This window comes from Mirounga angustirostris, unplaced genomic scaffold (genome assembly GCF_029215605.1).
Source record: "Mirounga angustirostris isolate CCGP_5_RB_7025 unplaced genomic scaffold, mMirAng1.0.hap1 SCAF_4, whole genome shotgun sequence".
NCBI classification, from domain to species: Eukaryota; Metazoa; Chordata; class Mammalia; order Carnivora; family Phocidae; genus Mirounga; species Mirounga angustirostris.
In genome coordinates, this window is record NW_026991712.1 from 180,815,339 (window position 1) to 180,842,466 (window position 27,128).

General features: G+C 54.6%; 1 protein-coding gene across 9 annotated transcripts in view; it reads left to right on the plus strand.

The window, feature by feature from the left end:
- DHRS3 (dehydrogenase/reductase 3) overlaps positions 1-26,871 on the plus strand; it is a 38,181-nt gene extending 11,310 nt beyond the window's left edge. For 4 of the 9 annotated variants that reach the window (XM_045898665.2, XM_064589909.1, XM_045898663.3 and 1 more), the window contains 6 exons: positions 18,383-18,526; positions 19,179-19,298; positions 19,587-19,825; positions 22,177-22,360; positions 24,038-24,163; positions 26,351-26,871. In XM_045898665.2, the coding sequence (XP_045754621.1) occupies positions 18,383-18,526; positions 19,179-19,298; positions 19,587-19,825; positions 22,177-22,360; positions 24,038-24,163; positions 26,351-26,476 (939 nt within the window). In that variant the 3' untranslated portion in view covers positions 26,477-26,871. Of the gene's footprint in view, positions 1-7,354; positions 7,505-18,382; positions 18,527-19,178; positions 19,299-19,586; positions 19,826-22,176; positions 22,361-24,037; positions 24,164-26,350 lie in introns of those variants that run through there. The other 5 variants (XM_045898666.2, XM_045898668.2, XM_064589907.1 and 2 more) reach the window with 4 other exon arrangements.
- The last annotated feature ends 257 nt before the right edge of the window (positions 26,872-27,128 follow it).

Below are 27,128 nucleotides of genomic sequence, written 5' to 3' on the forward strand. Positions count from 1 at the left end.
GGGAGGTGGAGAAAATAGGGTTCGGAGGGGCCCCCAACCTCCATTTAACTAGATCAGCTTCACTTCTGTTTAATACTTTTGAATTCCCATAAAATTCTTGTGTGCATTTTGAAAGAATGCCATTACTTTAAAGAAAAAACGTAGCTGTTCCAGGAAATGCTCAGGACATCTCTCCCCAGTTGATCCTCACTTGGGTGTGTCGCATGTCATCTCAATAGGTCCTCGATCTTTGGCTCTTTTTTTTTAAGATTTTGTTTATTTATTTGTCAGAGAGAGAGCACAAACAGGGGGAGCGGCAGGCAGAGGGAGAAGCTGGCTGTCTGCTGAGCAAGGAGCCCAATGCGGGACTCAATCCTAGGACCCTGGGATCATGACTTGAGCCGAAGACAGATGCTTAACCAACTGAGCTACCCAGGCGTCCCCTCAATCTCTGGCTCTTTACTCCAAGGTGAGGAAGCTTATGCACTGACAGGTCCTCATCTGAGCCGGTTCCTTTGCCCTACAGGAGAGAGACTCCCACCACTCCCACCCCAGGCGCCTGGAACCCCGGGCCCTGCTCAGCCCTCAGCCAGGGCCCCTCCACCACCACTAGGGCATCCGTGAGCTAGAAACCCTAATTTCTCAACCAGGATTGAGACGGCCTCCCAAATTCAGCATCCAGCCCTGAAGGCATGTGATTTGGTCACCCCAGCCCCAGAGCCCGGGACTGATCCACGGGCTGTGTCCCAGCCATGTCACAGCTGCTATGGCATTTTGAGAGGCAGAGGCCAGCCTACTGGCCACAGCACTCATGCATAAATTTAATCTCATAAATACCTAGGAGGCCTCTCAGCAAACTGCTGTGTGACCTCAGACAAGGGATTTTATGTTTCTGGGCTTCAGTTCCCCCATCTGAAAAATGAGGGTGTGATGATTCAGTGAAGTAAAAGGTGTAAACCTCCTAGTCTATCATTTGCACAAAATGGAAATGGGGAGTCAGGGACTGGGGGCAGTGGGGAGGGGGATACAGTGGACACTCCCCAACCGTGGCTGTCTACTTTTTGCTTATGGAACCAGGTCCTCAGCTGGGCCCAGGGGGCAAAAGGCAAAGAACTTGCTGGTCGGATCTGTTCTAGTTCTGAGATTCCCCAGGAGGGTGAGGATTCCACCCACGCCACAGAAACCCTCAGCGATTTTAGCTCTTGACCCTTTCTAGAGATAGTGGGAGGGAATCTCTCTTCCCACAGAGAGGGCTCAAAGCCTGGTGTTTTCCCTCCTACTTGAGGCCTCCAGTCCTGTTGAGATAGCTGGTAACGACCATCCCTTTTCTCATGAGCAGGGGCTGGTCCAGTGCAGGCCCTTCTGTGGCTGAAGAATAGAGGGTGCCAAGGGCTGGGCCTCTGCTCTGCTCCCGGCTGCCCACTCCCCTGCAAACCACCCCGCTTCCCCTCCATGGGTATATTAGTCATCTTCATCTCTGCATCCAAGTAACTCAATTGGTCAGGGGTGGGCGGTGGTGAGGCCAAAGGTGCCGGTTACCATGGCAACTCAGCACGCTCTGCAGCTGCTGGTGGCCAGGTGTCTTCTCCGAAAGACTGTAAGACCCTCTGGGAGCAGGGGACAGGTCTTCTTTCTCACCAGGTGCCCTCAGCACCCCTGGCACACTCTCAGGCACAAGGCAGGCGCTTAATAAATGTTGGTTGCCTGGGCAATGGCATGACCCACCCATCCTACTAGTGAGAGCCTGTGTTTACTGAGGACCTGCAGCGCCCAGGGGCCATTCTGAGCACTGCAGATGTAATAAAGTCATTAGCTCCCCACAACGAGCGGCAGCCTTGGTACTGTTACTATCCTCTCTCTACTGGTCAGGACTCGAGGGGTCAGTAACCTGAGATCACACAGCTAGCAAGCGACCAAGCAGGATTTAAATCCAGGGTATCCTCTTGAACCAGGGAGTTTTGGTGTCTCTTCATTAATCATTCTGTGGAACAGAACAGGTCTGTGGACAGCCCCTAGCAGACTCTGTGCCGGGTGCCTTTGGCAGCCAGGGTGTCTAAATGAATCAGACCACCATAACTACAGCTTTCCTGATGGTGGGGCTGGAGGTATCCTTCAGGTTGGTTTGTTGGCTCTTGTGACCAAAATGTCTATGGGTCGGTCTACTTCCGGGCATTGCTTTAGGGGCCCAAACCTGGGTTCAGTGGTGTCAGGATTTGGTCTCTCTTTGGCCTCTTTGGTCCTCTGCCACGGGGCTGCTCACGTCTGCCCCTTGCTGCCTTAAATACCGCCCCCCTCAGCTCCCAGTGCAGGGGCTAGACCCGTATCTTCTGCTCCAGCAATTCCAGGAGGGGACTTGGGTCTCCCTGGCTGTGAGGGTTGAGCCTGAAGCAGTCACTAGTGATGGGTCACAGGCCTGTCTCGGAGTCAGGGGTGGACCAGCCCTAGCCAAGTCACAGTGTTTGAGAGTGGGGAAGTGAGCTCCTGTTGGGGCAGTGGGAGTGCTGTGACCAGGATCAAGGGCCTTGGGAGCAGATGTCCAGGACTCCTTGTGGAAGGACCAATCCAGTCCTTCTCAAGTGGAAACTTCCAGGAGATCCAGGCCCACCTGTTAGCCAGTCCTCCCAAGTCTGGTCCTGCAGGCCTTATCAGGTCATTTACGGACACTTAGGGGCTAAAAGGACAAAATGCTTCTTTCAGGGTTGAGCGGAAACCTCCTTGCCCTCAGGGAGTTTGTAGTTCCCAAAGAGGCAAAATGAGCAGCCAGTCAAGGTGGCCTAGCAAGTTGTCAACAGACTCTTGGTGACCTTCTCTAGCAGCTTTAAGGACACTATGATAGGAAAGGAAAGGAAGCCCCTTTACTGGGTCACTGTTCATAGTGATATTTTCCTGGGTGTGAGGAGCCAGTTCTCCCTCCTTTCTGGCAATGGGCAGGTGAGCCGAAGGGAGCCCATACTGGGCCCTTCCAGGGCAGGAAGAAGAGTCTCTGGGGTCCTAGAGACTCGAACTCCCAGGACCAGGGTCCTTTGAGAGCCCAGCCAGCCAGCAAAGCCGGCTCCGACCCTCGAAGGCAGGTCAGCCTGGGGAGCTGGGGCCAGGGTGACCACAAAGGGCAGCACGACCTTCCTGCAGGCAGGCCGGCAGTCCTGCCAGGCACGCCCATATGACATCAGGCCACCCTTGGCTCCCACACCCTGTGTCCTCACTTCTCCCTTGGCACAGAGGGGGTCCTGCCTTACCTCTCCAGGCCACTTCCCTGTGAACACAGAGCAGAGCGGGTGGGGTCCTCCAGGCCCGCTAGGAAGAGAGTAGGCTGGGACCCCAAGTGCCCTCGAGGGCCCCCTACCCCTTGGCTGGCAGACCCATTGTCCTGTTTGGGGGGCCATCTCTTGAGCCTTTGTGTTGGGAGGGGGGGGTGCATGTGTTTGCCCACATGCGCATGCACACCCACATCCATTTGTTTTTCTTGCTCAAGAGGCCAGTATAGAATAGTTGCTCAGATTTTAAGCTCGGAAACCAATGAACCAAAGGTCATACGTTGGCTCTTCCACGTACGTTGCTGAGGGACCCTGGGCAAGCTTCTAGACCTGTCTGAACCTCAGTTTTCTCATCTGTAAAATGAGGACTCAGGGAGATAATGTATAGAGAGTCCTGAGCACAAAATGAGTGCTCAGGACGTGCTGGTCACGGTGGTAAGGCTATCAATCCTGTTTGACTATTCACTCCCACCCGTCCCATGCTCTCTCTACAAAAGCATTTCTTTTTGACTGGTTTATTTTATTTTATTTTTAAAAATTTATTTATTTATTCGAGAGAGAGAGAGAGAGAGAGCCCACATGACAGGAGCCCGGGGGGGGGGACAGAAGGGGAGTGAGACAAACAGACTCCCCGCTTAGCACGGAGCCCGATGTGGGGCTCGATCCCACAATCTCATGACCCTGAGATCAAGACCTGAACCGGACATTTAAACGACTGAGCTAGCTACCCAGGTGCCCCTGTGACAGGTTTGTTTTCAGTAATGCTGACAGGTGAGCTGGGGAGGGGCTGCTGTGCGGCTGGGAGCCCACAGACTGGGGCAGACAGATGGAGTTTCAGTCCCAGCCTCTCTGGCCGGTGGCCTTGGCCAAGCCCCTCCACCTCTCCGTAGGAGCTTCCTGTGGGCACTCTAACACCGCTGCACCCTCAGTGACTTGAGACAGCACGTATTTATGCTCTTCCAGCTCTGGAGGTCAGAAGTCCGACACGGGTCTCACTGGGCTAAAGTCAAGGGGTCACGGTTGCCTTCCTTCTGGAGGCTCTAGGGGAGAATCCATATCCTTGCCCTTTCAGGTTCCAGAGGCACCTGTGTCCCTTGGCTCATGGCCCCTTCCTCCATCTTCAAAGCCAGCAGCTTCCATGCTCACATCTTCCCTTTATTCCCCTCTTCCGTCCCCCTTGTCCAGGTTTCAGGCCCCTTGTGATTATACTGGGCCCGCCTGGATAATCCGGGATAATCTTTCTATTTTAAAGTGAGTTGATTAGCAAATTTAATTCCCTCTGCAACCCTAATCCTCCTTTCCCACGTCAAGTAACACATTCACAACTTCTGGGGATTAGGACCGGGTGTCCCCGGGAAGCTTTCTCATCCGCAAAGTGACAGTGCTAATCCCAACCTCCCTCCCGGGGCCTTTGGTAGGATTCCAGGAGATGGTCCAATATGCTGGGCAGGGGCTCAGAAAATGCCGGTTGCCCCTGCCCAGAGCACCTGCTGAATACAAAGCTCTGTTCCAAGTGCCCCCCCAGAGTCACCAGGGATGGAAGATGTCACAGTTCCCGCCACAGAGTGGCCGGCATTGTGACTAGGGCAGGCTGTGGCCTAAGGTTTGCCCTTGGAGAGCAAAACAGAAACAGGGGACTTTTATTGACCCTGCGCTGGGTGGGCAACTGCTCCACGGGAGAGAACACTCTGGGTCAACCCGGAAGGCTTCCTACTGGGAGTAGATTTGACAGGAGGGCAGGACATATGTAGGGGGCTGTCCCAGGTCACAGGGACCCGGTGGGCATCACAAGGAAAAAACACAGGTCTGGGACCCAGCCTCAGTCTAGCTGGGGAAATGGACCAGTGGCCTGAGCTTTCCAACCAATGTCTGACTTTGCTGTCTGTGCAGTTCTTCCTACACATGAAGTGACTTACAGGGACAATCTGGTTTGCTCCTCAGAGTAACCCTATGAGGTAGGAACTATTCCTGTCCCCATTTTTAAAATGAGAAAACTCAGGCTCAGAGAGGCTAAGTACTCACTTCACGTCACACAGCACCCATAGTCATGGGATTGGAAGCCAGGTGGTCTGGCTTCTGGGGAAGGAAGGCTGGCGGTGGCCAGGCCGGGGGTCTCAGGGGAGGCACTGAGGAGGATGAGGTGGAGACCACAGAAAGAAAATACCCCAGGCAAAAGGGAAGAGCGTGGCCTGGCTGGAAGGGAAGTGTGAGGAGGGTGGTGGTAGGCGGGCAGGGCAACCCCTCACGGCACTTAGTGGCCACGGAGCGTGGTTGGGACTTGATGGGGAGAGCACTGGGGAGCCACAGAAGGGTTTCTACACGGGTGCAGGACCAGACTGGGTTCCTGGAAGGTGAGGGGAGCCTGGTTTTCTGGAAGAATTCTCCACTTTGTGCTGGGCTGGTGCTGAGGGGAAGCCCCTCCTGGCCCAGCTTCCTGGGCCACGCAAGGCCCATGTGGGTTTGCTCCCAGCATCCACGCCTGTGCAGGATGTGTCGGCCAGACCGATTCCCGCTGCAGTGTCCACTGCTTCCCTGAATCCCCCAGCCCTCCGGGCCCAGATCCCCAGCCTGATAGCATGACGCCAGCCAGCCAGCAGGGTCAACTCCATGGCGTTTGACCTTCATCCAGCAGAGATTAAACCAATTCCTAATTAACAGCCTGTAGGATAGATAGTTACCTTGGCACAGCTTGCAAGTAATTTAAAGCTTGTCCTCAGGAGACCGGGCCATAAATCATGCTTAATTAGCCCGAGGTCTTCCTGGGACACACCAGCTGTGTGTTATTGGGCACACGAGCTCAGGGAGCTCCGAATGTCTGGTTGAGATAGGAAGGGGATGCTGAAAGAGATAACCCAGTGAAAAAAATCTGCCTTTTCCTTCCCAAAGCAACAGCTATATTCTCACCTCTACCAGCAGCTCCTACAAGTCTTGCCAGGGTTGGTTTCCCAGCTTAGCCACTCCTGGCCAGGCCCTTGACATTTCCAGGACCTCAGTGCCCCATCTGTAAGATGGGCCAATAGCTCAGGTCCAAAGCCCCTTGAGGACTTGCTTAAATGTGTGGGTGAAATTAAGAGAGAAAAAAAAGAAGAACCAAAAAAAAGGACTTTGGAGATTTGGGATTTGGGAACTGAGGCTGAGGGGTGACGGCATTGGGTACCCCTGAGTATTGCTATCGAGCACCCTCTGTGGAATGGCCCTGCCCGGCTTCCTGGGTGTGGCACCTGTGGGGACACTCAGGGCCCCACGCTCAGGAGGGTCCTGCATTTCTGAATGTCTCGCTGTTGCTGTCTTAAAATCCTCCATAATTTTTAAACTAGGGGCCCTGCATTGATATTTTGCACAGGGCCCCACAAATGATGGGACCGCTCCTCGTGATAGCCATGATTTCATTCATTCATTCACATGACCATACCAGGTGCTGGGAATTCATCCTGAGAGCCTACATTCTAGAATGTGTGTGTTGGGGGAGCAAAGAACTAACTGTTAAAATTTCGGACAATTACAAGATGCTGTCAAGACCATAAAACAGGGTGATGGGAGGGAGAGAGATTTAAATAGTAACTTCGGTGACAGGGAAGCTGGTGTTAAGCTGTGCTTTGCTACGTTCCTGGGGTCCTTTTTAAACATCTGTGGTCATTTCTAGTTTCCCCCAACCCCCACAAGGACTTGAATTTGTGGAGTCCAAGTAGGGGAGCCAGTGTGGGGGCTCCTTGGGCCCAGGGGACTGTTTACTCATATATCCCCACAGCTCCCACCACTCACAGTAAACCCAGAAGGCAAGTTTGGTAGGTGGGTGAGGAGAGGCCCTGCCTCAGTTTCTCTGGGAGTCTCCAAGTTCTGCGTCGGGCCCCTGCGTCTGAGGCTGCTAGCCAGCCCCTGCAGCCTGGTGAGGGTTTCTTGCACTTTTGACCTTCCCACCCCAGCACAGGGAGGCCAGTTTCGATTCTCCCCATTTCCCCAGAGGGAGATGGTGAAGCCCAGAGATGCCAAGTGACTCATCCAAAAGTCACACAGCAAATCCACTCCAGAGCACAGTGCCGCCTGCGGGCCTCAGCCAGGCGGCCTTCCATTCCCAAAGGCATGCCGTCCAGGGCTGTTCTGGGAGCTCCCCGGAATAAACCGGGGTCCCCTGCTCGCGGGAGGTGGGGAGTGGCTGCGGGGCAGCCATCCCACCGGCTGGCATCTGCCGACACCTGGAGGAAGGGCCTCTGCACCCCAGCCCTTCTGCTTCCATGAAGAGGGATGAGCTTCCCAGAAAGCCGCGCAAAAAGGCAGGCATTTCCCCAATCTGTTGGGCAGAGAGCCCAAAGCTGACCCCAGAGGCCCAGCCCTCGGTTTGGGAGGCCCCCTGGGGAGGCAGGGGATGGGGTCCCCAGCGGAGAGGCTGACCCCAGCTGGGTGGAAGCTGACAGCACCCCCCCGCCCCCGCCCCCGGGATGCTCGGGAGGAGGGAGGCTGCGCTCCAGCTGGGCCGGTGCCTGCCAGGGGGGCGGCGGAGGGTTCACGCTGCGGCCAGCAGACTGGCTGCGTGTTGCAATGTCTGGTGGCGTTTGCAGCATCCTGTCCGTGTGTGCAGCTGGGGTAGGCTCAGGCCGGCGCGGAGGAGCGTGTGTGGCGCGCAGGCCTCGCGGCCTGGAGCCTGCTGGCACCTTGCATCTCATTTACAGCGCCGGGTTCAGCCTCGGGCCAGCGGCGCCCCTGACGTCACCGCGTTTGTTTACCCCTCGGCCGCGGGGAGGAAGCGCAGGCGGTCCCTGCGGCTGGAGGGGCACCCCTTCCACCCCCCTGTCGGCGACCCGACCCCAACCCGGCCTCCTCCCCGCCTCCCCGCCCCATTCGCGCACCCAACCCCTATCCCCAACCGGGCCCTCCTCCCCACCAACCCCCTCCCCATCAGTACCCCAGATCTGCACCCCAACCTGGCCCTCCTCCCCAACGGCCCCCCACCCAGCCCCAGCCGCGCCCCCAGCCCTATCCCCAACCTGACGCTCCTCCCACCTCCCCCGCCCCCCATCCATACGCCCCCAATCTGCACCCCAACCCCAGCTGCAAGCTGGCCCACCCCCTCACCGCGCCCCAACCGCGCCCCCACCCCTATCCCCAACCTGGCCCTCCTCCCCAACTCCCTTACCCCCTCTCCATCCGTGCCCCCCACCCACACCCCAACCCAGCCCAACCTGGTCCCCACACCCTACCCCAACCATGCTCCGGACACCTTCCAGACGCCCCTCCTCACCCTCCTCACCTCCGGGACCATAGCCCTGCCCCACCCCCTCCACATCTACCTCCCACTCCTCTCCCCTACCCTTTCCCTTCCTTTTCCTTCCGCCAAATGGGATTCGGGCCCAATCCCCACCCAGGACTCCAGCCTAGCCCCATCCCACCCCCTCCCTGGACCCCCGCGGGTCCCCACCCTCCGCCCGCCCCTGGGCCCACTTTCAGAGACTTCCTGGAGCCTCCTGCCAGACCCGCTGAGGTTTCGCCCGGGGGCTCCTCCTGCCACCCCCTCACCCCATCATGTGAGCGCAGTCTTGCCTCCCAAGTCTGCCTCCCAGCTCAGAGCCTGCTGTAGGGGCCCATTAGCTGGGGCGGGGGGGAGGGGGGGGGGGCGGCAGGGGTGTGGTGGCTGGCGCTTTGTTATTGGAACTGGTGTGTTTACCAGCGCCCTAGGTGGGTAGCTGGCCTGCTTGGCTGGCATCCAGGCACCCTCTTCCTGGGGAGGCTGCCCTTGCCACCTGGAACTGTTCCCTCACTCACTACCACCCCTCCCCCTCACTTTGCTTAAGCCGAGTGTTCTTGGAGTAGAAGGGACCTGGGGATCCAAGTCAGGATCTTTCTCTTCCTCCATACCTGGGCCTTGCCAAAGCCAACCTTTCCTGGAGAGGGAGGCTCAGGGGCTCAGGGCATGACAACCGTTCTAACATTTGCTCAGGCCAAACCCTTTGGGGGCCTCTTGGAACCCCTCTTCCTCTGGCAGTGCAGTCCTGCACCCCTCCTCTTCCATGGGCTCTACCCAACTGCCCCAGGTGGGGTCCTCCATCTAGCTCATCTGACACCTGCCCACTCCGCCCCCCTCCTCTGCTCTGGTTCCCACCCTCATTCCAAACCCCCAGTCCAGCAGTCAGAACTGGTTCCAAAGTCCAAGTCAGAGGCTGTCATCTCTGGTCACAACCCTCTGAAGGGCTTCTGTTCTCACTGGGAATAGAATTCACAGGCCCCCACACCCCTCCCAGCTACAGTCCCCAACTTCATGTCTCCCACTCAGCTCTGCCCCTGGACTTCCCCCAACATCCTGAGCTCATTCCCACCCCAGGGCCTTTGCACTAGCTGTTCCCTCTGCCTGGAATATTTCCCCAGATGTCTGCATCGTTCCCTCCTTCACTTCCCTCAGGTCTGCCCAGATGTTACCCTACCAGAGAGAGTTTCTGTGTCCCCTGCTTCCTACCCCATGATCATTCCATCCAGCCTCCCTACAAAGCTTCCTGTTCCTCCCATGCACTTTCAGTCGCCTTTATACATGTTACATAGTCAGTTTGTTCCTATGTTCATTGTCCCCGTCTTCACCACACACACATGAAAACAAACGCCAGGAGAGTGCGATGAATTTATGTCCTGCTTCCAACACTGCCTGGCACGTAGTCACTGCTCAGTAATCCCCCTTGAACGTGTGAGTGCGTGAGTGCGTGAGTCAGGACAGGGAGCAGTGAAGAAGCTTGGCTTTGGGGTCTAGGTTGAAGCGTTGCTTTGAAACTTGGGGTCGTGCAGCCTGCGTGAGTTACTTGGTCTGAGCTTCATCCATGCACTGCCCTTCTGGTTCCATCTCTCGGGCTGGTGCTACTGAAGATGGACACCGTGCTATAGAGTGGCCTGTAACCGCTGGCTCTCCTTGCCGCCCCCCTTCCCAGTCCCTGCACCTCAAGGTTAGGTGGTGTTCTCTACCAGGAGGTCCAGAGGGAGGGACTGAGGCAAAGGTCATGGGGCTTCAGCTAACACCTCTGGCTCGAGTTTGCCCACGCCCAGGTTTTGCCAAGTGTGGTCTAAGGGTAGACAGAAGGAGGTGGAGCCCTTGGGCCAGGCTCATAGGCTGTGAATGTTGTGAAAAGGAGCATCAGCTCTTGAGTTTCTGACTGGAAGGGAAAAGTTGTCTGCTCTTCTGCAGAGTCGGCCTTTGAGGTAGTTTCCCTGGAGGATTTTCCCAGTGGTCCTGGAACCAGAAAGATTCACACCCTGGGATGAGATGGGGACTCCCAATTGTCACATTTGGTTTCCAAATAGTTGCTGAAGACATGGCTCTTGGCAGGTGGGAAGTATGGGGTTGAGGGGGGGTGCCCTCTATCCTCAGGGACATAAGACTTCCATCATGGAGGGTGATGTGTGTCCCAGGGACTGGGAGAGATCTGGAAAGTAAAAAAGCAAGGACGTGCACAAGAATGTTATGGCATCTTTATTCATAACTGCCAAAACTTGCCCCCGAGATGCCCTCCAGTAGGCGAATGGATAAATAAACCGAAACATTCAAACAATGAGATTATTATTCAGCACTGAGAAGAACTGAGCTATCAAGCCATGAAAAGACACGGAGGCACCCTAAATGTATATTACTAAGTGAAAGAAGCCAATCTGAAAAGGCTCTATATACTGTGATTCCAACTATATGACATTCTGGAAAAGGCCAAACTACAGAGACCTTAAAAGGGTCAGTTGTTGCCAGGGGTTGGAAGGAGGGAAGGATGAACAGGTGGAGCACAGAGGATTCTGAGGGCAGTTGAAACTGTTCTGTATGAGACTGCAGTGGTGGATAAGATGTCATTATACATTTGTCCAAACCCCCAGAATGTGCACCACCAGCAGTGAGCCCTAATGTCAACTATGGACCCTGGGTGATTGGGATGTGTCAGTGCGGGCTCATCGGCTGTAACAAGTCTTCCACTCTGGGAGGGGATGCTGGTAATGGGGAGACTGTGCAGGAGTGGGGGTAAATCTCTGTATCTTTTGCTCAATTTTGCTATGAACCTAAAACTGCTCTAAAAAAAAAAAATCCTCCAATGGCCGCATATTATCTATGGATCAGACACATGTTCTTGGTCCTCGTGGCCAAGAGCACTGTGTAGTTGGACTCTACCTCCACCCGTCCGTGCTACCATCCTTTCCTGGGGGCTCCATTCCACCAGCCCCAAGGTGGCTTAGACTCCCTCCTTCATTTCTCCAGGACCACACTTCTGTGGCTGCTGCCTGGGAGGAGTCTCCTCTTTTCTCTGTGTGTCTCTCTTCTGTCTCTTATAAGGACACCTGTCATTAGATTTTAGGGTCCACCCTAATCCAGGGTGATCTCATCTCAAGATCCTTAATTAATTACATCTGCAAAGACACTTTGTCCAAATGCATGGGTATCGGGGATCAGGAATCGGACGTATCTTCTTGGGGGACGCAAGTCAAGCTGTTACACACCCGCAGGGCAGCTGTGAGCACTCCATCTCAAGTGCCTGGGACAGGCACAGTCCCTCCCTCCTAGAGCTGTCAGAGGACTAGGTGAGAGACTGCAGCAGGTGTCCCGCATGACGCTCATGGTTATCCCGGCCGTGCCCAAGGGCCAGTCCCAGGCGGCACGTTGGAGGGAGGAAGTCTGTCCAGCTCCGGGCTGTGGTCAGGGACTCGCAGGAGGACAGTGCTGCCTGATCTCATTGGAGGAGCTCCGTAATAGTCCCCTCCAACAGCGAGCCAGTGGAAGCCAGAACCTTCTCGGCAGGCCGGAACAGGGAACGAAGGCAGCATGAGCCTGTCCTGCCTGTCACTCGGGCAGCTCAGCAGTGCAGGCACGGGAAGGGGGAGCCACCTCCAGCCCAAGTGCCTAGCAAAGAGGCCCAGTGCTTTTGCCACCTCTGACCCGCTGGGGTCAGGCATCCGTGGTAGGACATGAATAATGAACCTAAGGGCAGCGTACGGACAGGGATGTGTGGAGTGTGGAAACGGGGCTCCTGGAAGGGAAGGTGGAAAGGTTAGAAAGTCCAAAATGTCTCGAGGAGGCATCCCATCACCGTCATTGATTTTGAAGTGTTGTCTTTGGAAGAAGGACTGGTAGGCTGGTGGCATGGGTGGGGGGACCGGCTGGCACTCCCAATGGGTGGGAGCTAGAGGCAGAAACTGGGGTTCATTCCTAGAGAAAAAGCTTCTGTCCTGGAGAAGAAAGGGCTAAGGATCCAGAGCGCTAGCATTCAAACTTTATTTTGTTTTTAGCAACAGAATCTTTGTAGAAATGGCTGTTCTAGAAAACTAATAAAAGTGCCCCAACTGGGGCGCCTGGGTGGTGCAGTCGGTTAAGCGCCCGCCCGACTCTTGGTTTCCGCTCAGGTCCTGATCTCAGGGTCGTGGGGTCCCGCCCTGTGTTGGGCTCCACACTCAGCAGGGAGTCTGCTTAAGACTCTCTCCCTCCCCCGCACCAAAATAAATAAATAAATAAATCTTTTCTTTAAAAACGTGCCCCTGCTCTGGATGGCCAGTGGGAAAAGGCTGGGACCCTGTCTACCAAGCCTCCCACCCCTCAACAGCCCTCGGGGCTCCTCACTAGATCCCCCAGGGTTCCCAGAGCTCAGCATAAAAACCTCTCCTGGGAAACCTTCCTACAGGGCGCCCTGCAGCCCACTCTGAGGTTGGACAGTATTGACGATGGTTTCCACTTTCGTGGGCCAGGGGTGTGGACAAAGGAGTGTCTTCTAAGTCAGCTGGAAGGATGGAAATGGAGGGGTCTCTAAGATCCTGTGGTTTTGCCCCAGTTAAGGCTGCGGCTAGAAACAAGGCAGCAGAGTCCCGGTTCCAGTCTTCCAGGCAGCTGTCACCTCATGACTCTATTTTTATGGGGGGGGGGGTAGTGGGATCTTCTGCGAGCAAGGGGGGGCGCCTATTTCTGTTCTTGGATTAATACAAAGAAGAATAGCCAGCATTTATCATGTCCTTTCTGCATCTTCCAAGCCACCCTTTGAAATGAATAACCTTAATTTGTAGAGAGGCTCCATGGGTTTGCTAAGTTCGCGTGACTCCTGAGTGGTAGATCAGAGAATTGAGCCCAGTCAGGCTGGCTCCTAAGCCTGTGTTCTAGGCCATTCTACTCAAAAGGTAGGGGATCTCTTTTTGGAAATGGACAGGACTATGAAAGAAGGGGAAACTCAAAATTCAACTTACACTGGAAAGTACGCGTCCACGCTCTCAGCATTACCTGCCCACACCCCTGCACACCGCTCACCCACCCCTTCCTGGGCACACTGAATTTTGGTGTTTGCTCGTTCTCATCTGTCCACAAGGCTGGATTCTTATTAATGTCCTCCCACGGGAGGTGCTCAGAGTGGAGGAGAGCTGTGCACCCTCCAAATCATGACCCTCCCCCCCGCCACCCTGCCATGGTTTGTGGTCTCTGGGGGGTATTTTCTTCCTTCTGAGAAGCCAACGCAGCAGCACTTTGCTCCAAGACATGGAGCCCATGAGACATGAGCTGTTCTGCTAAAGACCTTCCCAGGGACTTGGATCTTTCCGGGGCTGCCAATTATAAACAGATGCTCCTCCTGGGACCCACCCAGAGACCACCCAGCTCACGTCACTGGGGGAGGGGGGTGGAGAACTGTGCTCTGCAGCTGAGCTCCAGCAATGAACGCCAAGTCCAGGCACTCATGCAAGCCCCTTTGGGCAAAGAAGGCCAGGCTGTGTGGAGTAGAGTCACCCACTGTTCTCTGGTCAGCAGATTTTTCTAGAGACCTCCCCGGGCCAACGCCATGTGACAGTGTTAGTTGGCTTTTACTCTGTGGCAGGCCCATGCTGGGTACTAAGGTTACAAGAAAGGATAGGCTTCCCCAGAGGACCTTGCAAGCTTGTGGGGAAGGCAGGGGTATCCACGAACGAAGGTTAGTATTGGCAGCTGGGAATGTGAGTCCCGAGTCACACTGCACCACTGCTCATAAGTGGTGTGACCTTGGGCGAGTCATTTTACCCGCCTGAGCCTCCCCTGAACAGAATAATTCTACCCACTCATGGAATAGTAAGGATGAAAGGAAAAAAACCCATGGATGTTCCCAGCCCACGGAAAGCGCTCACTAGATGTTAGCTGCTGTATAATGGGCATTGCTATTGTAGGGAGGACGGAAGGAGTAACCAGAGAAGCTTCAGAACTGAGGGGGCATTCAAGCAGGGTTCTGTGGGATGAACAGGAGTCCACAGTAGCCTTGGCATTTAAAACAGAGAAAAACAGCCTGTGCTGGGCACTAGGTAGGGTCACAGGGAACTCAGAATGAGTGAGATTTATTCCCTGCCCTCCCATAGACAGGATCTAAAAGGGAGATGGTGACGACAGTGCACTTGGGGCCAAGTGCAATGTGTGAGGCATGGGCGTAAACCCTAACTATGGAGCCTCTGGGAGTTTCCTCGCTCATTCACACGATGGGGAGAGAGATCCAAATAGACAGCCACCTCACGGTGGAGGGGAGCTCCTGAGAGGCAGCGCCTGGGGGCTGGGGAAGCAAGCAGGGCTGGGACCCGCAGTGCTGAGTTACCTGTGTGTGAAGGAGCTGTTTGGGGGAGGACCTGTGCGGAAGTTTTTCTTCTGCCTTCCTTTTTTAAGATCATAAATAATGGTCACCGTCCTTTAGAGACAGTTTCTCAGTACACCCAGGCATAAAGAAGCAAACCACAATCAGCCACGATCCCACCCGAGACAACCCCTGCTCTTACATAGCCTGGCAACTTCCATTAACCTGTTAGGCTTTTAGGGGCGCCTGGGTGGCTCAATCGGTTAAGCATCTGCCTCTTGATTTCAGCTCAGGTCATGATCTCAGGGGCGTGGGATTGAGCCCTGCATCTGTCTCCCTGCTCAGCGAGGGGGTTGGGGTGGGGAGTCTGCTTGCTTATCCCTCTCCCTCTCTCTCAAATAAATAAATAAATAAAATCTTTAAAAAAAAAAAAACCTGTTAAGTTTTTAGAGTTGAGATTATCCTTTATGGACAAGACTGCAGTCTTTTCTCCCCAGCGTTAGATCCCTCAGCATTTTCCCGCGTCGTGAACACTTGTCATTCTAACGGCTGCAGGTGAGGATATATCAAGAGGCTGTGCTGATTTTCTCAGCTCTTTGTCTCCAGGAGGCAATGGCTTTTCTCCTACTGGGAGAGAGTGAATGCTGGTGAGAAACCTCGGTTCAAATCCCAGCTCTGTCCCTCAGTTGCTGTGCGACCTCAGACAAGTTTCTTAGCCTCTCTGGGCCGCAGTTTCATCATCTGTACAATGGGCATAACACGGCCACCTCATCAATCCCCAAACTTAAATGAAGTTCTCCCCACTTACTCTTTACTCCACTCGCCATAATTTGTGTCCAACGGTTTTCTCGCCCAGTCACTGCCTTCCCTCGCTGGAACACTGGCTCCCTGAGGCAGACAGTGTGGGCCCACCGCCCCTGGGAGGCTGGAGGTCTTGCTCCCCTTCCCTGCACGTAGGCCAGCCATGCAGCCCGAAGGATGGGAGCTAACTGTTCCCCCCAGAGGGGCAGGGAGGCCGCAGATGTGAAGCCACCCTGAGCCCTTACTTTACAAATCTGCCCCCTCCTCAGGCTGCTCACCTCACGCTCCTCAGACCCCTGCCGCCTGCCTGTCCATCCTCTCCTCTCCCTCGTTCTGGCGCTGGGTGGGACTCTTGTCAGCTGCCCAGGTCACCCTGGGCAGGGACCACAAGGGCAGGCCTGCTGGGCTGAACCTGCCGGATCCCTGCTCAGTGCCTCTGGGTCCTCAGAGGGGTCCGGGCAGGGGATTGGAGGAGAAGCCAGGAAGGGACAGTGGCAGGAGCAGCTCCAACTGTTCGTCCCCTCAGCTCTCTCCCACACCTCCCATCCCTGGAGGACCAGCCCCGGGCCACCCAGCAAGGCACGCACGCATGGGCCTGAGCCTCATTTTCACCTGAGACTGACCGCTTGCCCCCCTTCAAGGGTCCGATCTCTGACTTACTCTTTATCTCACAGCTCAGCCCCAGGACTGTTTTGAGACTCTGGGGAAATCTGGATCTCACTGAATCTTGGTCCAAGCAGACTCTGTGTTGAAGGTTCTGGGACCCTAAATGGCTCAGTCAAGGAAGATGGGATGGTCTCAGCCTTAAACCTCCTCCCAGCCCATCCCACCTGTGGCCCCGAACATTCATTCACTCAGCAAACAGCACATGCGTTCCTGGGCACTGGAATACGAAAATGAACAAGCCAGACTTGAGGCCTGCACAGGGCTCCCAGCCCGGTTGGCTTGGGGTGAGGCGGGCAGAAAGCAAACCTGTCCCAGTGCCCAGGCAGAGGTGGGGACTCTGAGCACAGAGTGTGAAGAAGCCAGCCCCCCATGGCATCCTCAACAGACCCCGAAAAGGAAATGGTCAAACCTGGGGGTCCTGCCTGGGTGTATCCCCTGCCCATGGTAGACGAGGGGACCCAGCTTTCATTTTACCCCCTTACTCCAGCCCCTTTCCCTATTCAGGGTGTTCTTCCAGCCACATAGAGAGTCCTGGCCTCCCTGGTTTCCTGGCTGCTGGTTTTCTGGGCAGACCAGGGGTCTCCTTGCCCCATCTGAGAACTGGGGGGTCAGGAGCCCCTGGGCCCTTTGTGCCCCTTCTGCTGGAATCCCCCGCACACCTGTTTATGCCGAGAAGCAACCTAAGGTTCCCAGAGTGAAGGGCACCCTATCCATGCCGCTGCTCCAGACCTTCTGAGGTGATCCCTTGTTCTCCTAGGACCCCTTAGTTGTTTCTAGAGGAAGAAAATATGCAGTTGGACATGTAATTTCTTCCTTTCCCTCATTTCACACACTGGGTTTCATGTTGAGTTTTATTTTTCAAGGAGGAATTTCTTTTTTTTTTAAGATTTTATTTATTTGAGAAAGAGAGTGAGCATAAGTAGGAGGAGGGACAGAGGGACAGAGGGAGATGGAGAGAGAGAAGCAGACTTCCCACTGAGCAGGGAGCCTGACTTGGGGCTTGATCCCAGGACCCTGGGATCATGACCTGAGCTGAAGGCAGACACTTAACCAACTGAGCCACCCAGGCACCCTTCAAGGAGGAATTTCATTGATAATTTTAGAAAGAAAGAAGAAACAAAAATAGAAACCCATTAGACTAATCCCCAAGAAAACCTCATTTCTTCCCTTTTTTTTTTTTTTTGAGATTTTATTTATTTATTTCAGATAGAGAGAGGAGGGGCATTGGAGGAGGGAGAGGGACAAGCAGACTCCGTGCTGAGTGCAAGCCAATGTGGGGCTCTATCTCTCGACCCCAAGATCATGACCCGAGCCCAAATCAAGAGTTGGAGGCTTAACTGACTGAGCCACCCAGGCTCCCCTCTTCCTTTTTCTGATGCCTCCCAGGCCCCCTCTATCCCTCTGTGCTGAGGATTCTTAGTTCCCCATCTTCAGGCCTTTTTACCAAGAGGGGCCTCTCTCTCATGTCATGGGGAAGTAGGTGGGTTGTTCCTGCTTAGGTCAAGGTTGAAAATTAGCCAGGCTTCTCTTCTGAGCCTTTTATGGCCAGCCATTCATAAATTTGTCCCACCCCGTTAGGAATCCATTTATCGGCCCTACCAGGGTCTCCTCCTGGTGTGGCGGGTCCCACATTCATTACCGATGGGGATAGCAGCATCTCCTGCTCAGTGGAAGCCTGGTGCCTCTCCTCATGCCCTCCTTCCCAGTGGGTCCGCAGCGAGGTGAGGAGCCCCATTTCGCCTCTGTGGGCCTCACGGCCAGGACCTTCCAGTCCCTCCTGGTGGCTGGTGCTCATAAACCTGGCTCTAGCTCTAATGTTCCTGAGAGCATTCCAGAACACTGTAGAGAAGGAGTTCTGCTGTGGCTTCTGGAATCGAGCTGGCAGAGGGCGTCCTATGGAAAGCAACGTCTAAGAGGGACTTGTAAATAATACATCAATCGATCGGTCATAAATGGGCTCAGAAACTCCTTGTTCATTTCAGAATAGGCTTTATCCCTTTAGAAAAGCCTGTTGTCCATGTGCTTTGCACACGCTCTTTGGATGCAATCAGGGAGGCCAGTTACTTCACTTGCCAATTACTCGGGCAGATTGCTGAATTTCTGATGCCAATCACTGAATCACAACAGCTTACCCAATGACCACTTATCAGTTCTGTCATCTTCTCCTTCCAGATCGTTCTCTGGGGCCGGACTGAGAAATGCCTGAAGGAGACGACGGAGGAGATTCGGCAGATGGGCACCGAGTGCCACTACTTCATCTGCGACGTGGGCAACCGGGAGGAGGTGTACCAGACGGCCAAAGCTGTCCGGGAGAAGGTAAGTGGCCTAGAAGGGTCTGTCTGCACCCTTCTAGCTCGGCTACACCCAGGAGAATGCCAGCCAAAGAAATCAATCACACCTGGCCTGGGAAAGAGCATTGCCAATGGCAGAATGGCTGTTTCCAGGGCATCTCTGGGGACTCTCCTGGGAAGCTGGCCCCTGCTGTGTGTGCGTGAGTGTGTGTGCATGTGTGTGCTCCTTGGGGCGGGGATAAGGGTGTGGGTTGATTGCATGACAGGAGTAATCACCTGTTGTCCTCTTTGGAAGTTTAGATCTTGTGAGTTTCTGTCCTAGAGCTTGGGGGGCAAATGTCCCATTGCTCTCTGGGAAAATCCTTGTCCTAACTCCAGCCATCTGTTTGCACTGAATGTCTCAGTGAGCTCTAAGGGAGCAAAAACCACCCTGTTTGGTATCTGGCACATGGTGAATGTTAACTGCTTTTAAGTAACAATAACCCCGTTGATTATAAACCTGCCCTGTACCATAAAGTCTTTCGGACCCTCAGATCGACCCCGGGATGGCTGGCAGCCCTGTCTCACAAATCCAGGTTGATGCCCAGAGAGACGATGTGGCTGTCCAGGGGCACACAGCCAGTGTTGAGGGGGCAGGTCCCTGTGCCCTAACGGCCCCGTGGCCCCCTTGCCCACAGGTGGGCGATATCACCATCCTGGTGAACAATGCTGCCGTGGTCCACGGGAAAAGCCTCATGGACAGTGACGATGACGCCCTTCTCAAGTCACAGCACATCAACACCCTGGGCCAGTTCTGGGTAAGGGCTGTCCCGGGCCGCAGCCAGCCCTGGGTGTGACAGTGACCCGTTCCTTCCCTCCTGGGTGCCGTCTGGGCGTGGGGAGAGGCTCACCGGGGCTGGGGCATGTGGACGTACAGGAATGTGGAGGTCAGGGCCCTGCAGTGTTCAGGCTTCGGCCCCCTCCCCTCCCGTCCTTGGAGAGCTCATCGTCGGCGGGGCACGTGTGCCTCGGGGTGGCCCGTTCTCCCCTGAAGTAGTTTAGAGGGGCTGCTGGAGGCCCTCCACTGACCTCCTGCCCACCCTCAGACCACCAAGGCCTTCTTGCCGCGGATGCTGGAGCTGCAGAACGGCCACATCGTGTGTCTCAACTCCGTGCTGGCACTCTCCGCCATCCCTGGCGCCATCGACTACTGCACGTCCAAAGCCTCGGCCTTCGCCTTCATGGAGAGCCTCACCCTGGGGCTGCTGGACTGTCCTGGAGTCAGCGCCACCACCGTGCTGCCCTTCCACACCAGCACCGAGATGTTCCAGGGCATGAGGGTCAGGTGAGTGAGCGGGGAACTCGCCTCCCCACCCTCACCCTCCAACCCTCCACCCCCCACCACGGCCCCCAGCAGATCGGACCAGGGCCACGTGGCGTATGCGCACAGAGAGCCGACAGTGAAAACTATCTCCGACGCCCGTTATCTTTGGCTTTGTGGTCTCAGACCCAATTCTCCATCCGTAGTGCTTTAGGGTACTGCTTCTCAGGTCAGGGGACTTTTATAAAGTATCAATCTACATGCATGGGTGCAGTGGAATATTCCCCAACTATCAAAAGAGAACAGAGTATTGATCCATGAACAGCATGGATGAATCTCAAAAGTCTTATGTGGAGCAAAAGAAGCCAGACGCAGAAGAGTGCTTTCTGTATGAAGGCACCGTATGAAGCTCTGGAGCCAGGCCATGGCAATAGAAATCAGTGCAGTGGCCGTCCCTGGAGGGCTGGGGACATAGCTTGGGAGGAGGCACAAGGGAACATTCTAGGCTTTTAAAAAATGTTCTCTCTTCCTGATCTGAATGGCGGTTACATAGGTAAAAAGTAATCATGCTATACCCTACAGATTTATGCCTTTTTATTGTATACAAATTAGAGCTCAGTTTAAAGAAATCCTGAAGCCCAACCACCTCTCCTCCAGGCCAGTTAAATCAAAGGGAATGGGAACCCTTGGTTTAGAGCTCATGCTTTGGTGCCAACTCACCTTTACCTGTAATGTCCCCTGTGGCCCTGGGTCCAATGAGTCCCCACTGCAGCCTCCATTGCTCATCTATAAAATGGGATGATGAGAGGGGCATCTGGGTGGCTTAATCGGTTAAGCATCCGACTCTTGATTTCTGCTCAGGTCATGATCTCAGGGTCATGAGATCGAGCCCCACATTGGGCTCCATGCTGGGCATGGAGCCTGCTTAAGATTCTATCCCTCTCCCTCTGCCCCTTTCCCCTCCCCCCAGCTTGCTCGTTCACTCTCTAAAAAAAAGAAAGAAAAAGAAAAAAAAATGGGATGATGAGGATGTCCACACCTAGGGTTTTGTGATAAGGATAAAATGGGACTTGGCAGGCAACACCACATGTTACCTGCCCAATAATTGGCACTATAATGATGTGGGGTTGTGAAGGGGCATAAAGTCATAGATAAATGTAAATGCGGGATTACCGAACAGCTGCTTTCCTTGCTTTTTGCAACATGGCATACAATTATAGATTTGCCTTCCAAATTATACACATCAACTTCTTCCAAAAACGAGGACAACGTGGAGGGTCCTGGTGGGAATCGAATGAGTCAGCCAGTGGAGGGCCTTTCACAGAGAGCAAACCATACGGGGATCCCTCAGTCCCCCTGAACTGTTAGTATCGAGCATGGTTTGGTGACAGCCCCGCATCTCTGCACTTGCAAAATCTTGAGCCAGTTTTGCTACCTCTCTGAGCCGTACTTTGCTCCCCTGTAAACGAGTGGAAATCGTATTTCCCCCAGGGGCTCATGAGAAGGGGTCGAAGTAACACACAGAAGGTTCTGGTGCAAAGCCTGGCACATACCTGTCCTTACTGACAGTGAGCATCTCCAAGAAGGTGTAGGTGATTAACCTTCCTCAGAGATCACACCTTCCGTGCACCACCGAAATTTCTACCCGACTCACGTGCCAAGCATCGTAGATTCTGTATGTGGAGGAGGTTGGATTAATGACAGTTAATGTTCCATGTTGGCTCCCCCCCACCCCCATCTCCTCTTGGTTTGGCTTCTTTTCATCTGGGCACACGGGAGGTGCTCTGTAAATGCAGCAGGGGCAATCCAGGGCTTCCACTGGGCTCCGGAACATGGAAGTGGGCAGGATATCAGCAGACCTCTGGCAGGATGCCTGTCTCACCTTCTGGCAGTCTCCTCTCCGGCGCATTAAAGAAATGCGAGGTTCCCCCAAGCCACCTTTCTACAGTGGTTCCGAGGGGGGGCCCACACAGCCTCGGACCAAACCCCAGGTCCGTGTGACCTTGGACAAGTTACTTTAGCTCTTCTGTGCCTTGGTTTCATCTCTAAGAAGGGATTGGTAATGTACCTCCTGCTTCACAGGTTAGTGGGAATCCACTAGCCTGCCTGGCAGGTAGTACCCACCAGGTGAAGGTTAGTGACCTGTGGATGTGCAGCTGAGCACATCTGCGCACACTGTGGGGAGAGTCATAAAGGGGTGATTGGTGTTTAACCAACTCTCATTTCTTAAAAGAAAAAAAAGAAGAAGAAAAAGAAAAGCATTGGCTTCCTCCCCAACCATGAAAAAACTGATGGGCTTTCTGGCAAGAGCGAGTCGTAGAGGTGGGAGCTGTTGTCTGCAAATCGCTATTTACTGATCTTGTTCTATGTTCCAGCCACAACAGCTACTTTATAAACGCAGCTGCATTTGACCCTCAGCAGCCCCGTGAGAGCGCTCTTGTTCCCATTTCACAGACGTGGGAACTGAGGCTCAGAGGAGCGAAGTTACTTGCCCAGGGCCACACAGAGGGAAATCGGCTGAACATGCTTCTTCCACAAGTCTGGGCTGCCTCCGTGGGGGTAAAGGCTCTGCCTGTTCCCTGTGTACCCATCCCACCCACCAAGAAGGAAAGAAGGACCCTCCAGTGGGCACGCTGGCATCCTCTGTCAGCTTCTCCTGCAGGGGTCTTACTAGGAAGGGCCCCCCTGAACCCACAGAGCTTGGCCTATGCATCCTGTCTTCCCTTCCCCCTAGTAGCGAGCAGGACCGGCCCAGGTCGGGGCTGGAAAACCAGACTGTCCGTGGTGTCTGTTCTGGCCTCCATGAGCGGCCTCAGCACATTCAGCTCTGCAGGCCCCTGGTGGCTGCCCTTCTAGATCACAGGGCTGTGAGCATGTTGGCTGCATGTTGGGATAGGGAAGGAAGCCCCTGGCGGGGAATGGGGAGGAAGGGACACCCACAGGTTCTCTGAGGCCAACCCAGCCCATGCTTGGGTCCCAAGAGTTGCCTTTGCTCAAGGTAACATCAGCTGAGTGACTTACCGCCCTAAGTGCTCCTGGGGCCCGAACAGCACACAAGCCCTCCGTGGGATCGAGGTCAGCCCTGTGCCTACAGGCCCACGAGGGATGGGACAAGCTGCGAGGGAGGATGAGGACAGAGCTTTGGCCTGGGGCCCATGCTGGCCTGTCTTGAGCCCTTAGCCCCCCCCCCTTAATCTCCCCCAAAGCCTCAGCTTCCTTCTCTATAAATTGGAGCAAACGGCTCCTGATGCATTTAGCGCGGGCCTGGCACTTAGGGATGTGTGGGTCTCCGGTCAGAGGCCTCTGGACAGGCATGAGAAAGCTCCCTGGCGTTTGTGTATTCAGTGGTTCATTTACCAACCCCATGGAAAGCGCTCTGTCAATGTTTGGATGGCTCAGTCAGTGAATCAATGAATCAGTGAGGGAAGCAGCAAGCTGGGCAGAGTTCCCACAGGCCCCTGCCTCCAGACAGGACGAGCAGGACACATTTGGGGAACAGCAGGTTGTTCTGTGTCCATCCGTTCAGTGAGCATTGATTGAGCACCCACTATGTACCAGACTCTGCACAGAGGGGATAAAACAGAGAGCAAGACCGACCAGACCTCTGCCCTTGTGGAACGCACAGTCTGAGGCGGGGAGACAGGCCATGAGCAAGGAAACAAGCAGACAAGCAAAGCCATTTTAGAGGTGGCCAATGCAGTCAAGGGAATTAGCAGGGGGAGGAGATCAGAGGCCACCCCGAGGGGACGGGCCGAGAACCCTCTCTGATGGGACAGCTGGTGAAAGGCCCTGAGCCGGCAAAGAGTTTAAGTGGCAAGAACAGAAAGGTTGGCCGGGATTGCTGGAGCAGAGTGATAAGGGTGAGGGGTCAGGCAGTGGGTGAGCAGGGCCCACAAGGAGCAGGGCAGTGGAGGGCACTGGGAGCCCTGGGAGGGTCTGGGCCAGGCAGCGCCATGATCAGAGTGACATTTTAAATAAAGGATCCCTGGGAAGCATTTTGGAGAATGGGTCCCAGGGGATGGGCTACAAGATCTCCATTCTCAAGGGGAGACTCAAGGGTGGACTCCCACCCCTTCTGGGGCAGCAGGTGGGGGGTGGGCAGAACCTTCTAAAGGGGACTCAAGTCTCCCAAAGAGCAGACACCAGAGGGATGGGCCAAATTTTTTAGCCACGGAGACGGTCAGCAGAAGCACTGGCTTCTCTAGAAGAATCCCCTATCGTTTCTTCCTACGTCAGGTTCCCCAACCTCTTCCCGCCGCTGAAGCCAGAGACGGTGGCCCGGAGGACGGTGGAAGCCGTGCAGCTCAATCAGGCCCTGCTCCTCCTCCCGTGGACCATGCATGCCCTCATTATCTTGAAAAGGTAAGGGCTGGAGGGTAGGGGAGGGCAGCTCTGAGGCAGGCTCACGCTGGCCATTTCCCCTTCTGCTGGGGAACCCTGGTGGGGAGGGGGCGGCAGGCAGGAGAAAGGACGAGTGTGATCGAATAGTCATGTCTGCTGTGGGCGTGAGAGCGAACAGAGGGGGTCTGTGTGCCAGGGATTTCCTACACTTAGGATAGAGCCGCAGTTCTGAAACTTGTGGGTCTCAGGACTCCTGTACAATCTTAAAAATTAGAGGAACCCGAAGCCCCTCCCCTTTTTTAAATGTGAGTTGTATCTATTATTAGTTACCATAGGAGAAATTAAAATGGAAAAAGTTTTATAAGAGTTATGTATTTGTTTATATTTAAAATACTTATTCATTTATAAACAGCAGTAATAAATCCATTTCCATCCTTTGTTGACATAAATATGATATTTATATAAAAAGTGTATTTTCCACCAAAAATAAAAGTAGTAGGAAGAATGGCATTGTTTTGATTTTTGCAAAGTTCTTTATTGCCTGACTTAATTGGAGACAACTGGATGCTTAGATCTGCTTCTGATTTTAATCGGTTATGATGTCACATGTCACCTCGCCTCCAGAAAACTCAGCTGCATGTGGGGGAGAGACGTACGGAGGCAAATACGTCTTAGTGTTACTACAAAAAACAGTTTGACCTCTGAAGAGGTTTCAGGTATCCCCTGAGGGCTCCTGGGCCACACTTTGAGAACCGCCGTTTCCAGAGACTAGTACTTAGCCCCGAGGACCAGGAAATTCAATCTAATGGGGGAAAACGGGGATCTCAATGTTTGAGACTCCCAGAAACGCTCCAGGGCTGGTCAGGTGGGATGTACCAGGAGGTAGGCTTTAAAGAGGAGCTCATCCTTCTTCAGAATTGGCCCAGCATCACATTTTCTAGAACTCTCTAGACTCTGAGCAACACACCCTGCCCCTCCCAGTCCTGCCCTGAAGGGGTGGCCATTCCAGGTGCCCACCTAAACCTGCTGCTTCAGGGAGAGCTTGGACGCTGGCTCCTCTGGGCCTCGTCTCCTGCCCCCAGCCCCCAGCTGCCTGGACCCCTCTGACCTGAAAGGCCTTTTCAGGAAGTGAAGGACCCAGGTGACTTCATGAGACATCAAGGCCCAGGAAACCGGTTCCCCTCTGGCTGAGCTACTCCAACTGCAGGCACGGGGACCTCCTCACGGAGGAGACACATCAATCAGTCCAAACTCATAGCTCTTTTAGAGACACCTGGTAGGGGGCAGGGGCAGGGGCCACCTGGGGGCATTTGGGCCACATCTTTGCGTCCCCTTAGGCTGTCCTGATTGTTGCTCTGAGATGCTCCTTGCTGCCTCTGTGAGCCCCTAGGAGAGTAGAGACTGCCACCCTCCACCGCAGGGAGCGTCTCAGAAGCCTTTCTGAACCTTCTAGAAAAAAGCTGGTTTGTCTAGAACATGTCAGTGTTTCCCACAGTAAGCCCCCAGCCTACATTCCCTCTTCTGTCCCCCACTACTTTCCACAGGAAGCAGAGGCCACCCCCTTCCCAGCCCCTGCACGGTACCCCCTTTTCACCGTCCCGAGAAAAATCTTTACAAGCTCAACTCTAGCGCCACCCATGCCCCAGGGAGCCTTCCAGAGCCCTTCCCATCCTGCACTGAGGCCAGGGCCCTTGGATTTGATTTAACAAACGGACTGAGCCCTGCGTGTGGGGCTTGGATCAGAGATGAAGTATCTCCCTCCGAGGCACGCATGGGCCTGACAAGCAAACACAAGGACACCGCAGGGCCCACTGGGGAAGCAGAGGGGCTGTGGGGGAGCCCAAGGAGAGGCCTGGGGGTGAGTCTGGGAAGTTTCCCTGGAGGAGGTGACGGCAGTACCTGACTCGTCGGTCCCACACAGCAAATATTTGTTGAATAAGCACCACGTGGAGTTAATTGATCTCTCAGATACCTGTTGGCCCCAAAATGCTAAGAATGTGGCTTTGAAAGTTTGTTTCTACCACCCATCTTTACCTTGGAAACATTGTCTATCCACTTACTTGAAAGCCCTTCCTCCATGGAGGGCGGGGTGGGGGGCGGTGGTTTACGGGAACCATTGTTCTACTGTGTGGTCCTCCGTGGCCAACAGTGACCTGGCCACTGGCGCCCCTGCTAACCATCTTCCTTCCTCCCTCCCCACTCCCCCAGCATACTCCCACAGGCCGCACTGGAGGAGATCTACAAATTCTCAGGAACCTACACCTGCATGAACACTTTCAAAGGGCGGACATAAAGGCCGGACGCAGAGACACGCTCGCAAGCCACGGAACCTGAGGGGGCTGCGGTGCTGGGCACACACCCACGCGCCTGTCCCTTGGCACACTTCTGCTGGGTGAGCAGGACTGCTCCTGGCCCCAGGAAGAATCCGGGTGCCCCCCCCAGGCCAGCCCCAGGACCTTTGCACAGGACTGACGGGTGTAACTCTGACCCCCATGGGGAGGCGAGAAACCAGCCAGCAGCCACCTTGACACTTTGATACATTTCTAATTCTGTAGAGTTTATTGTTAAATTGCTTCTCGAGTCTAACCAGCCTTAGCAGCGTGCCTAGACTGTTGCCAGGAGGGTCTATACCCAGATGCTCTCTTCTTTCCGAAATCCACCCATCCTCAGCTTGTGCAAACTGGTTGAATGGCAGGAATGAAAAATAAAGAGATGGTTTTTGTGAGTTCCTTTGTTGAAATCCCCGACCCCTCGTCCTTAGCAGTGGGGAGGGGACCGATCCCCACCACAAAACCCCATCATTTAAGAGACAGTCGGTCTGCGCGGAGTCCCCAGCTGCCGGGAGTGGAGCGGGCAAGAAGAGGGCAGAGACGGCGAGAGAAATTGGGGCCTGTGCCTGGGGTATGTGGTTCTTTGCCGCCTTTGCCAGGCCCCTCCCAACAGCCGTGGGTTGGGGGGCACTTGGCCTCGCCACCCACGACCTGAA